The 13,980-nt window shown below is 37.3% G+C and overlaps 1 protein-coding gene across 4 annotated transcripts in view; it reads left to right on the plus strand.

Moving 5' to 3' along the window:
* NFATC3 (nuclear factor of activated T cells 3) overlaps positions 1-13,980 on the plus strand; it is a 129,902-nt gene that overhangs the window by 112,145 nt on the left and 3,777 nt on the right. Inside the window, exon 11 of one of the 4 annotated variants that reach the window (XM_073225478.1) lies at positions 6,896-6,999. The exons of the other annotated variants lie outside the window; for them this stretch is intronic. Within the exon in view, the coding sequence (XP_073081579.1) occupies positions 6,896-6,996 (101 nt within the window). The 3' untranslated portion in view covers positions 6,997-6,999. The remainder of the gene's footprint in view (positions 1-6,895; positions 7,000-13,980) is intronic. 4 annotated transcript variants of the gene reach the window in all.

Raw genomic sequence — 13,980 nt, forward strand, 5'->3', positions numbered from 1 at the left:
TGGCCTTTATTATGTTGAGGTACTTGCCCTCTGTGTCCATTTTGTTGAGAGTTTTTATCATGAATGGATGTTGAATTTTGTCGAAAGCTTTTTCAGCATCTATGGAGATGATCATGTGGTTTTTGTCCTTCTTTTTGTTGATGTGGTGGATGATGTTGATGGATTTTCAAATGTTTTACCATCCTTGCATTCCTGGGATAAATCCCACTTGGTCATGGTGTATGAACCTTTTGATGTATTTTTGAATTCAGTTTGCTAATATTTTAAAGTTGAGTATTTTTGCATCTACATTCATCAGGGATATTGGTCTGTAGTTTTCTTTTTTGGTGGGGTCTTTGCCTGATTTTGGTATTAGGGTGATGTTGGCTTCATAGAATGAGTTTGGGAGTATTCCCTCCTCTTCTATTTTTTGGAAAACTTTAAGGAGAATGGGTGTTATGTCTTCTCTGTATGTCTGATAAAATTCCGAGGTAAATCCATCTGGCCTGGGTTTTTTTTTCTTGGGTAGTTTTTTGATTACTGCTTCAATTTCATTGCTGGTAATTGGTCTGTTTAGATTTTCTGTTTCTTTCTGGGTCAGTCTTGGAAGGTTGTATTTTTCTAGGAAGTTGTCCATTTCTCCTAGGTTTTCCAGCTTGTTAGCATATAGGTTTTCATAGTATTCTCTAAAAATTCTTTGTATTTCTGTGGAGTCCGTCATGATGTTTCCTTTCTCGTTTCTGATTCTGTTGATGTGTGTTGATTCTCTTTTTCTCTTAGTAAGTCTGGCTAGAGGCTTATCTATTTTGTTTATTCTCTCGAAAACCAGCTCTTGGTTTCATTGATTTTTTCTATTGTTTTATTCTTCTCAATTTTATTTATTTCTTCTCTCATCTTTATTATGTCCCTCCTTCTGCTGACCTTAGGCCTCATTTGTTCTTCTTTTTCCAATTTCGATAGCTGTGACATTAGACTGTTCATTTGTGATTGTTCTTCCTTCTTTAAGTATGCCTAGATTGCTATATACTTTCCTCTTAAGACTGCTTTCGCTGCATCCCACTGTAGTTGGGGCTTTGTGTTGTTGTCATTTGTTTCTATATATTGCTGGATCTCCATTTTAATTTGGTGATTGATTCATTGATTATTTAGGAGCATGTTGTTAAGCCTCCATGTGTTTGTGGGCCTTTTTTGCTTTCTTTGTACAATTTATTTCTAGTTTTATACCTTCGTGGTCTGAAAAGTTGGTTGGTAGGATTTCAATCTTTTGTAATTTACTGAGGCTCTTTTTGTGGCCTAGTATGTGGTCTATTCTGGAGAATATTCCATGTGCACTTGAGAAGAATGTGTATCCTGTTGCTTTTGGATGTAGAGTTCTATAGATGTCTATTAGGTCCATCTGTTCTAGTGTGTTGTTCAGTGCCTCTGTGGCCTTACTTATTTTCTGTCTGGTGAATCTGTCCTTTGGAGTGAATGGTGTGTTGAAGTCTCCCAAAATGAATGCATTGCATTCTGTTTCCTCCTTTAATTCTGTTAGTATTTGTTTCACATATGTTGGTGCTCCTGTATTGGGTGCATAAATATTTATAATGGTTATATCCTCTTGTTGGACTGAGTCCTTTATCATTATGTAATGTCCTTCTTTATCTCTTGTTACTTTCTTTGTTTTGAAGCCTGTTTTGTCTGATACTAGTATTGCAACACCTGCTTTTTTCTCTCTGTTGTTTGCATGAAATATCTTTTTCCATCCCTTGACTTTTAGTCTGTGTATGTCTTTAGGTTTGAGGTGAGTCTCTTGTAAGCAGCATATAGATGGGTCTTGCTTTTTTATCCATTCTGTTACTCTGTGTCTTTTGATTGGTGCATACAGTCCATTTACATTTAGGGTGATTATTGAAAGATATGTACTTATTGCCATTGCAGGCTTTAAGTTTGTGGTTACCAAAGGTTCAAGGTTAGCTTCTTTACTATCTCACTGTCTAATTTTACTCGCTTATTGAGCTATTATAAACACTGTCTGATGATTCTTTGTTTCTCTCCCTTCTTATTCCTCCTCCTCCATTCTTCATATGTTGGGTGTTTTGTTCTGTGCTCTTTTAAGGCTAGAGCAGTCCCTGTAAGATACCCTGTAGAGGTGGTTTGTGGGAGGCAAATTCCCTCAACTTTTGCTTGTCTGGGAATTGTTTAACTCCTCCTTCATATTTAAATGATAATCTTGCTGGATACAGTATTCTTGGTTCAAGGCACTTCTGTTTCATGGCATTAAATATATCATGCCATTCTCTTCTGGCCTCTAAGGTTTCTGTTGAGAAGTCTGATGATAGCCTGATGGGTTTTCCTTTGTAGGTGACCTTTTTTTTCTCTCTGGCTGCCTTTAATACTCTGTCCTTGTCTTTGACCTTTGCCATTTTAATTATTATGTGTCTTGATGTTGCCCTCCTTGGGTCCCTTGTCATGGGAGTTCTGTGTGTTTCTGTGGTCTGAGAGGCCATTTCCTTCCCTAGTTTGGGGAAGTTTTCAGCAATTATTTCTTCAAAGACACTTTCTATTCCTTTTTCTCTGTCTTCTTCTTCTGGTACTCCTATGATGCGAATATTGTTCCTTTTGGATTGGTCACACAGTTCTCTTAATATTCTTTCATTCCTGGAAATCCTTTTATCTCTCTCTGCGTCATCTTCTCTGTGTTCCTGTTCTCTGTTTTCTAGTCCATTAATGCTCTCTTGCATCTTGTCCATTCTGCTTTGAAGTCCTTCCAGAGATTGTTTTATTTCTGTATTCTCCCTCCTTAGTTCTTCCATATTTCTCTGCAAGTCCTTCTGCGTGGTTATGACTTTTTGTTTTGAATTCTTTTTCAGGGAGATTGGTTCAATCTACCTCCCTAGATTCCTTCTCTGAGGATGTCGAAGGTGTCTGGGTTAGCCTGCTCTGGATCAAATTTTTTTGCCTTTTCATGTTGATAGATGCAGTGGTATGCTATTGACTCATCTGTCAGCTGGGAGAGCCAAGACCTTTTCCACTTGCTCCTGGACTTTCTTTACTGGGACAATGGTGACCCCTAGCGGCTTATGTTGGGCAGTTGCGTGTAGACTGGGTCTGTTTCTTGCCCAGCACTATAGAGGAAGTTCCCTTGCTGTGGGTGTGGCCAGCCTCAGACTGCTGCTCTGCTATGGCGGGATGCTGGCGTGGGAACAGACAGGGGGCTGTTTATCGCCGTGAGGGGTCTCAGAGCTGCTGCCCAGGGGTTTAGGGTGCCTGGAGTTCCCCAGAATTCCCAGCTGGTGGGCTGAGTGTCCCAGGACGCTTCCGTCCGGCTGTGTTATCCCTGTCCCTTTAAGAATTTCAAAAAGCACTTGCTTTTCTTTGTTCCAGGGGCGCCGACTGCGGGGACCCGCTCACAGGTCTTACTGTCCTGTTTCCCTTGTATCCAGCACCCCACACCTGGGTGCGGATGGCTAGGGCTAGGTATTTAGCAGTCCTTGGCTCCCTCTCCCTCCCCGCTCTGACTCCTCTCCTCCCGCCGGGAGCTGGGTTGAGGGGCACTCGGGTTCCCCCAGGCCGCGGCTTGTATCTACCCCCTTCACGAGGTGCTGGGTTCTCACAGGTGTGGATGTAGTCTACCTGTTGTCCTGTGTCTTCTGGTCTCTCTTTTAGGGAGAGTTGTATTTGTTTTATTTTTAAAAATATATATGTTTTTGGGAGGAGATTCCCACTGTCCTACTCACTCCGCCATCTTGGCTCCACCTCTGGAAGATCTTTTTAAAAAATAGAATAGCCCATATAATAGTCCATCATATATTCTGTTATATAGCCATACCTTTGTCTATTAAACAAGTACAGTGAATAACTTTTTACATATGTCATTTCCCACCTTTTTATAGACATCTGTGCATGTGTGTATATGTGATAAATTCCTAATAGTAACATCTCTAAATCAGTATTTTGAGGAAAATTGTCATCTTGTCCTCCATAAAGGTTGTACCAATTTAGATTGCTGCTGGCATCATAAGAATGTGACTATTTCTCTCATACCTTCACCAAGACATTCTGTTCTTAAACGTCTTATTATTTGCCAGTGAGATAGGTGGAAAATAGCATCTCAGTATAATTTTAATGTGCATCTCAGGAGTAAAGATGTGCACCTTTTCATATGCTTAAGAGAAAATCTTTGTCACATGTCTGTCTTCTCTATTGATATTTGCTTAGTTTTATGTTAGATTATTGATCCTTTCTTAATTGATAGAAGCCCTTTATGTGTTAGGTTTACTGAGCTATGAGTTACAGTTTTTTCTCCCAATGTATATTTTTGCTCTGAATAATTTTTTATATCTTTTTTCTTTTTTGAGAGGGCCCTTCTCATATTTATTGATCAAATGGTTCTTAACAACAATAAAATTCTGTATAGGGGACTCAATGCACAATCATTAATCAACCCCAAGCCTAATTCTCGACAGTCTCCAATCTTCTGAAGCATAACGAACAAGTTCTTACATGGTGAACAAGTTCTTAGATAGTGAATAAGTTCTTACATGGTGAACAGTGCAAGGGCAGTCATATCACAGAAACTTTCGGTTTTGATCACGCATCATGAACTATAAACAATCAAGTCAGATGTGATTATTCATTTGATTTTTATACTTGATTTATATGTGAATCCCACATTTCTCCCTTATTATTATTTTTTTTTTATTAAAATGCCACATTTCTCCCTTATTATTATTATTATTTTTTTTATTAAAATGCTGAAGTGGTAGGTAGATGCAAGATAAAAGTAGAAAACATAATTTAGTGCTGTAAGAGGGCAAATGTAGATAATCAGGTCTGTGCCTATAGACTAAGTATTAATCCAGGCTAGACAAGGGTAACAAAACATCCACGGATGCAGATTTCTCTCAAAGCAGGGGGGGGAGTGAGGTTCTAAGCCTCACCTCTGTTGATCCCCAGTTTCTCACCTGATGGCCCCCCTGTGACTGTGCCTGTCTTAGGTTGTTCCTCCCTTGAGGAATCTTACCCGTCTCTGGCTAACCAGTCATCTTCTGGGGCCTTACAGGGAAATGTAAAGTTGGTAAGTGAGAGAGAAGCAATATTCTTTGAAAAGGTTAACTTTTTACTTCTTTGCATATTTATGCCCTGTGGCTTTTATGCCCAGCATTTGTCTTGAGGTATCTTTACCACTTGGAAAAATTATGATACTCAGTAAATTCGATATGAGGCACGAATTCTACTAAAGGGTTGTAATTGAGAAGGAAGAAGAAAAGCTATAGAAGTAGTAGACGGAAGAAAACATGGGAAGATTATTTCTTTGACATATGTTCTTGTAGAGTAACATAAGCATGTATAGGTTTTAATTTTTTATATCTTTTATATAACTTTTTTTAACATAAAAATGTATATAACTTTGGTCTCCTGTATCTTCTGTTTACTTTTATAATCTTGAGCCACCAGGAATTTATTTTAGTGGAATATATGAGGAATGTAGGTTTTTATGGTGGCTACCCAGTTGTCAAAACATTATTTATTAAATAATCCTTATTTTTCCTATTTAATTTAAAGTGATGACTTTGTCTTATACTTCATTCCCCGTGTATTTGGATCTATCTCTGGACCTTCTCACACTAGGAAATTTTTGTTTTAATTCTTTTGCATTGCATCAGATATCCCATAGCGTGTGAGTATGTTATTGGCTTCTTTATGATGCTGTCAGTGCTTTTTACAAGATAGTGTTGATTTAATTTTATAATATACCTTCAGTTTTTAAAATACTTCGCAGATACTGTAATCCTAAAATCACCCATAAACCTAGGTGAGTGATCTCAAACTTAGTAAAAAAAAGAGCTTAAAGCCAGAAAAATGCTACCTGGCACAAAGGACTTGTGGATTTTGCGTTTTGTTTGGACCCCTTTAGTGAGGCTGCATTTTTGTAGCTTGGTTCTTCCTTTGTTTTCCCTCCTTTATTGGCCTAAGACAGGGTGTTGATTGCTGTTCACAGAGACAACATACAGATTCTTCTCTTCCAAGATAAAATAAGCATTCTTTTAGAATCTAAAAGTTTGGGTCCTTTTGAAGTTCTACAGCAAAGACCAAAAATAATTCCTCATAGGCCAAAGCAAGAGACTTTGCCTTATTCCATTTTGGACTCTAACTGAATGGCTGAAATGTGTCAGCCACTATCACAAAACTGGCCAGTAGTGACTTTGCTTGAGTACAATGACTTTCAAATATTTTCCATAACTTCCCACAATAAGAAGTGAGTTTTATAGCATGATCCAATGCATAATAAACAAAAAAATATATACAATTAATGTGAAAGTCTCACAAATCAATTCTTAACCTTTATTAAAGAAAATGCAGCTTGCTGTCTTCTGTCTTGTTTCTTTTTTTATTTTTTAATACTGATTTCAATGAATTGATTTCACAACCTGCTAATGGATATGAACTTTAAAGAATTCTCCTCCATGACCCCCAAATTTACCTGTGCATGTAGTTTCCTGGGCTCCTACCTTTACATATTTTTATTCTGTGTTCTTTTTATTTTGTCTAAAGTAGAGCCTAGGAGTTTATATTTCTGTTAAGTGCCCAGATAATTCTGATGTAACCATAGATAACTATTTAGGAACTATTAATAGATCTAACCTAATTTAAATAGTTTATTTAAAACACAATCTCTTTAAATTGCTTACAACCGTCATTGTAACTTTTAAATGATTGCCTTTTTAAGTTTAGAAAATAAATCAGCCATTAAATTTTCTAGACTCCTGTATTCATATTATCTAATAAATATGGGGAGCCATTTTATATAGTGATTGATAGGCAAAAGACAATTAAATTCCTCTTGATTATAGACAAAAACTAGGGCATGTAATAGATTAAGTTACCCTCTGGTTTGTTCCGTTCAGTAGTGATGTTGTCTTCTTTGACACAGACCAGTTTTTGTCTCACTTGGAACAACAGCCATCAGGTTCATCAGAGAAATGGCCTAATCACAGTGAGCTCTCATGTCCAGCTCCTTTCTGGATAATCTAGAGGGTGAGTGTTGATTGAAATGTGTCATTGTTTTTGTGCCCAGGTCTGGTATTTGCATGCAGTGACCAGATTTGCATGTGCTATGGAGGACGGGGTGTACACAGGCACCTTCCTGGTAGGCCCACTCATTGTCCTTGGAGCTACTTTGACCACATTCAAGCTCTCACACTTGTGCCTTATAATTTTAGTACTCTTAAGTTTTAATGTGAATCAGTATGCAATGGAAATAAAGCAGGAAATTTTGTCCAGTTGCCAGAGGCAACCTAAATCATTTACCCTTGAGCCGACCCTATAAACCCATGTTTGCACTCCTAGTAGTTAGTTCATCTAGAGCTACATTTAGGAGGACTCTGTAGAAGTGGACTCAGTGTTTGTGAGGGAGGGGATGCGGCCTCAGGCCTCCCTTTGTCAGCAACCACCCAGGAACATAGCCATCCTTCACTGTCACACAGCTCCTTCCTTCAAAGACTGTCAAGCCACTTGAGAAAGTATGTGATAGAAATTATAAATACACAAACTGTAATTCTCAAAATGCCATTTGAATTTCATTTTAATGAATTTAGATTTGGAAGAGGACTTAGAAATCATGTCCATCAGCCAAATCTTTATGTTTAGGATACTGAAGCCACCTGGTAAGACAAGGCAAACCCTGGCTTCTCTCAGAAGCTGGGCCTACCCTGGTCTCACATTATTCTTGTTTCTAATCATAAAAGAAATAAACATGGCAATAAACTCCTACATAGCTATAAACCTTTTAGCAGAGTTATAACCAGTGGGGTTTAAATAAATGTCGTCATACTATAGTTGAGAAAATAAGTTGAAGAAAGATTAAACCGCCCTAGTCACATCACAGCTGAACCAAGATTAAAGCATATTTTAGTGTTTACCCAATGCTTTTCCCAAGTGTGAAGCAACAAGTTGGTCACTAGTGATCTTGGTAAGAAGTGTTTCTGTGGTGTGAAGGGATCAATGGATGACTAAAGAGTGAACAAAAGGTAAGACCATAGAAACAAGGCAGTGTAGATAACTCCCTTAAGATGTTAAGCACTAAAAGAAAAAAATAGATATAGAAGGCTATGTGGGCCTAGGGATTTTTGTTTGCTTGCTTGAGATAGGGAGACCAGTGATGAGAAGGAACCCCAGGAGGGGAGGAGGGGGTAGATTGATTAAAGAGATCTTGGAAAAGTGAAGAAAATTGATGGAGCAAGTTCTTGAGGCAGACATATGGGATCCATAGCATGGGTGATGGAATGAGTTGTGTGGATCTATGGTTCTGGAGCACTGGTTTGGCCCCTGGAGATAATAGATTTGGGAGTCATAGTATGTAGAAATGCACAAGATTATTTAAAGAAAATGTATGAGGTGAAAGAAAAATAGGGGAGAGGACAGAATCTTCTGATAATCCTAAAATTCTTCTGAATCCCACATCTTAAACCAAATTGAAAGGAAGTGGTTTTGGTCGTGGTTTTTTTCTTTCACATTTCAATTATTTCTGATACAAAAGGGTACATGCTGATACTTGAATATACTTTGAAGTACGACACTGGTGTGTAGCATCACTAAGAGGTTTTTTAAAAAGAAAGCACCCTTAATAACAGCTTGGGTGAAAAAAAGAGTCATAATTTTCCTATACTAGTATTAAAGCTGATGTTGAAAGTGAAGGATGTCTTCTGATCTTGTGCATATATTTTCAATCTGTCCTTTGGTTGGAAGCTGTCTTGAGTTCAGGGTGAAATTTAAAATAACTTAGTTAAAAATGTGGTATGATAGAGCTCAAGCTGATTGGTTATCTTGTTTCTTGCTTTAAATACTTATATATTCTTTCTGTATTACCATTATGGTGGTGAGGTGGTTTTTTGTTGTTAATAATAATAAGCCAGATTACTGATTACTATAAAGGAGATCCTAAAATACAGTGGTTTAACCGCATTGGAAGTTTCTTTCACAACTCATGGTAATTTAGAGATCAGAATTCCTTCCATTTTGTTGTTCCTCTGTCTCCTTAGGTGTAGTCAAAGCAGAGTCATCACTTTGAGTCTTAGCTCAGAGTAAGGGGAGGGAGAAGGAGGGGTAGACACTAGTGAGCAAATGATGAGGAAGATGCACGCATCACTTTTGCTCACATTTATTTGGAGAAAACAAATTACATGGCCTTACCTAGCTACAAAGAGAGACTGGGATATGTATTCTGTAGCTGAATAGACATGTTAACTAGTTAAATTCAGTTACTAGAAGAATTAGGACCGTTAGCAGTCTACCACAGATGCCCTCTCAATTTTCAGGAAGTGGTTTCTGTCTTTAGTTGAAAAGGCAAATTAGTCATATTTTGATGAATGCAAATTCATTCTTAAGCTCATGACATTTATAAGTGAATTCATTATTTCATGTGCTTAATTTAGATAGTGTACTTATTTATGATTTATCAAATAACCTAAAAGTGAGTCTTAACAAAGCTGTGCTATAGAGTATTAAACCATAAAGTAACACTAGATTTTTCATCCATTTAAAATCATTTTTATTCCATCCATATTTCTTGTGTCTTCATTTCAAGTGAAATTCATAAAATGATCATACCTATATATAGCCTTCATTTTACATATATATGTATATATATATGTGTGTGTGTGTGTGTGTATATATATATAAAACCTCCCTAAAATCGCCTACCTAGAAAATGAATTACACATTTAAATCTCCGGATGTAGGGAAAGTGGGAAAAAGATGAATTTTCCAAACTTCGGTGAATATTTATTGCAGCCTCAAAATAAAATTCATATATAAATAGAATCTAAATATACCGAAAAGTACTTTACAAAAATGCTCAAGATGCTAATACAAAGGCCCTTTGGACTTTTGTTATATATACGGCCCTGCTCCTCCCCATCTTGTGGTAAGATTTCAGACCATACCTACCATGCTTGTCAGCTGTACCTCTTATTGGAAAGAGCTCTAAATAAGAGGTCTGTTACTCAAACACCTTATTCTTATGTGTAGAAATAGTATCCCTTGGACTGCTCATGTAAACATTTCTTGGATAAAAGTTTTTTTGTGTTTTGGGGTGTTTTTTTTTTTTTTACAGCAGACAATTGCTGGTATGTCTGACTACTTTTGTGGTGGCACAAGCAATCCAGGTGTTGGGGCAGTGGGAGTCAAGGATGGTGGCTGTCACGAGGGCCAAATGTTGTGGCCTACATTAATAACCTGTTAGCACAGGTATTGTGGGCTGTTGACTCTTAATTCGCTTTACTCTTTAAAGGGAAATTATAAAATGTACAGTAGGGATATAAACAACTCTTTACCCTCTCATCTTAAACAGGTGACACAAAAATAAAGCCACGTCACATACTGTGTGGACTAGGGTTTAAATAAATCAGTAAATTCATGCATATATACATATAAAAGGAAGTGAAAAATAAAACTGCGAACATTAGTATTTTTAAGAATTTGCATATTTATCAATATTGCTAATGACTTAACATATAAATTACATCAGTAATAATTTTGAATTGCTTGACACTCAAATTTTGACCAGTCACAATAAAAAGATATCTCAGGAACCCAGAGGTGGGAGCCCAAGCTCCAAGCTCCCAGCCTAAAGGAAAAAGGAATGGGTGACGGAAAGCAGTGGACCTGAGTGCCACACTGCACTCAAGTTATTGCTGATGGACGGTGAAAAGACTCCTTTGTGGAAAACAGTTTGTCAAGTCCTTTGTTGTAAGGACTGCTTTGTTGCAGTTCTGACTCCCTGTCCTAAAATTCATATTCAGTATTCACCTGAAAAATTTGCTTAAATTTGACATACTTGTTTTTTTCTAAGTCCCCAAAGTACATTAAAGATTCAGATGGCAAATAATTTTATTCAGTACTCAATATGTACCAAGCACCAAGGACTCAGTGGAGAACAAGGTAGATAAGCACCCTGCCGTATTGGAACTGAAATCTACTGGTGAATTATTATGTGTTAATATTATGTAAAGTATATTGGAGGATAGTTGCCTTGAGAGTTTCTTTGTGGAAAATGTTCTTGGGTTTGTCATAGTCTTAAATCCTAAAACTGTCAAAAACTTTCCAGGTTACTCCTGCAAGTAAGGTTAGGCACCCTAGGCAAAAGAGAACTTTGTCAGGGGATGCAGTGGGCGGGAGGGCACAGAAATAACACCACTTCCCTCAGGGTTTTACTATAAATGACACCACCTGGCCACTTCAGAAAATGTTGTGTTTATCCTTTTCATCAAAGTATACTTGGTAAGTGGGTGGATAGTGCTGGATATAGATCCTCATCCTCAAGAAAGCATAAGCATTGGTTTCCTCATAAAGACACAGGAAAACAATATATTGTGTTTTTTGAGGATAAAGCATCATTTTTAACTGTCTTGTAGTTTGAAAACTTGAACGAGATAAGAATTGATAAAGGTGTGTTTCGTGGAAGCCTGGAGTATTTCTGAAGTTACCGTCTTTGGAAGGGATAAGTGATAGGAAAAGGGGGTCACTTGAATGTGACCTGGTACTTGCTTCTGTATTTGGCTTTTTGCCACTGCTGTGAGACCTGCCTAAAAAAGACTGTCAAAATCAGATGCCGTGTATTAGTCTTAATAACATTCTCTGGTCTTCTTCGTATCCCACCACCTAATGAACTTTCAGTGTACTAGATCCAAGTAGCTTATCCGTAATTGTATTAAATTAGGAGCCATTTATTTAGTTTTCAGAAATTGATGTTTCCTCCGTAGTAAGGTCCTTGCCCTGCAGGAGCTCACAACCTATTTGAGAGACAGATAATGAATGATGATACCTACAGATGAGCTAATGTGACGAGGTAATGTTACAGGCCAGGCACAGACGTCATGGGCCATCCTCGTACTCCTCCTAGCGTTAAGACTGGCCTATATGCCCACACACCCAATCAATCCATACTGAAAACAATTTCTTGCTTGTTGCATGGCTTGGAATAACAGGTGCCAAGGGCTGCCTTGTCCATTTATGTTCCCTTTATAGTCTTTATGTACTGTATGTACTATATAAGAAGTTTTTTAATCTCTATTATACTTTGAAGAAAGTTAAGAGAAAATGTATTGTTATGCAAAGCATCCTCATAACTGTTCACTTACATAGAAGCCATCCCAGTGAGTTTTTCTAGCAGGCAGGAGTATGTTTAGATTAATTCCATCCTTTGCAAGCCATCATAACAGGTCAATAAATCCTAACTTGGCAAATTTACTTAAAAAGCCTCTTCCCTCTGATAAAGACCTTCATAAGTCCGTATCATTGACCTTCAAAAATTTGGGCTCAACTAGTGGTTATTATTATCTTGCCAGCACTAATTAATGCTCACTCTTTTGCAATTAGATTCCTTTAGCTTCTAGTCTCTACTTCTTTACCATTCTACATTAAATACTAACCACAAAGTCAAGACAAATCTTTGTCCTTTATTTCTTGATCTTCTGTCAAAGAAGCTTGGAAATTTGTCTGTTGACATAAAACCATATACTTCTATAGCTGGAAAAGATCTTACTAGTTCAAAACCATCATTGTAATAGATAAGAAAATGGAGTCCAAGAGATGCGAAGTAACTTGTTCGAGGACACACAGTTAGTGGCAGTGCCTATATTCAAACCAAATTTCTAGGCCACTCCTCTGCTTACCTATTTCCTGGGTCCTGTCTTCTCATCAGAGCACAGTGCTACTCCCACTCATTGTTTTCAGCCTTTTGCTCTTTAAAACTATGAAACGTCTCCCATGCTTCCAGGTTTCTCATGTGAAGATGCTTAAATCTCTTCTTGCTTTCATCATTCAGTACTCCCTTGCCCACTGGATTTTTTCTATTTGGATATTCTAATTTCCAATTCCAATTTGAGACCTAACTAATCACCTTCCTCCTTAGCTTATTTCTAGTGACAAAACTATTCTTCCCAGGCTCAGAACCTTGCTGGTGGTGATCAATCAATCCTTTCCTCTCTCCTCCCCTAGCACATTTGTGCAGGTCCTTTGAGTTTTGTCTAAATGATTACTGTGCTTCTAGACTCTTGGCCTCAATAAGTGACAAGAAGTGTTTTGAAGCTGATTCCATCACTTAGAAAACTTATGTGAACTGTCAAAGCCTCCGTTAACTGATCTGTAAAGTACGGTAGTAGTGATCTTACATTGTGAAGATTAATTGAAATAAGATACAAAATTTCAGTTAGATGCTCAATATTTGTGGAATGAATACTAGTTCCTTCTTCCTTAAAACTATAATGAATATATGAGTGTAAAGATTTAACTACCTAAACTATAAAAAGATTAGATGTTAATACTGGAATTTGTTTTTTTAAGTGCTCAGTAGTGTCTCCTTTGCTCTATAATCACATCAAGTTCTAAGTGTAGAAACTCATTTTGTCTTGGTCTATTTTTGTTTATAACAGCTGTATTTAACATAATTCATTTCCATAAAATCCACCCTTGGAAATACACAAATCAGTGGTTTTTAGTATATTCAGAGTTGTATATATCACCACTATCTGTACTTTTAGAACATTTTCATTATTCCTACCTGTTAGCAGTCACTCCCCATTCCTTCCCCATAACTCCTGGCAACCTCCTATGTTTTCTATCTGTGGACTAGCCTGTTCTAGCCATTTTATAGAGATGGAATAAAATATGATCTTTTGTGTCTGGCTTCTTTCACTTGGCATGTTTTCGGTGTTCATCCATGTTGTAGCATGTATTAGGACTTCATTCCTTTTTACGGCGGGATAATATTCCATTTTATGGATAGACCACATTTTGTTTATCCATTCACCACTTGGTAGACATTAGGGTTGTTTCCACTTAAGGATTATAATGAATAGTACTGCTGTGAATATTCAAGTACAGGTGTTTATGTGGATACATATTTTCAATTCCCTTCAGTATACAGGAGTGAAATTAGTATAGAATCTTTAGTTGATAAAGCAAAGAATTTGCACTTCAAAGCAGAGTACTCACGGTGAAAGAACTAAAGGTTCTCAT

The sequence above is a fragment of the Manis javanica genome, chromosome 17 (assembly GCF_040802235.1).
Source record: "Manis javanica isolate MJ-LG chromosome 17, MJ_LKY, whole genome shotgun sequence".
Taxonomy (NCBI): domain Eukaryota; kingdom Metazoa; phylum Chordata; class Mammalia; order Pholidota; family Manidae; genus Manis; species Manis javanica.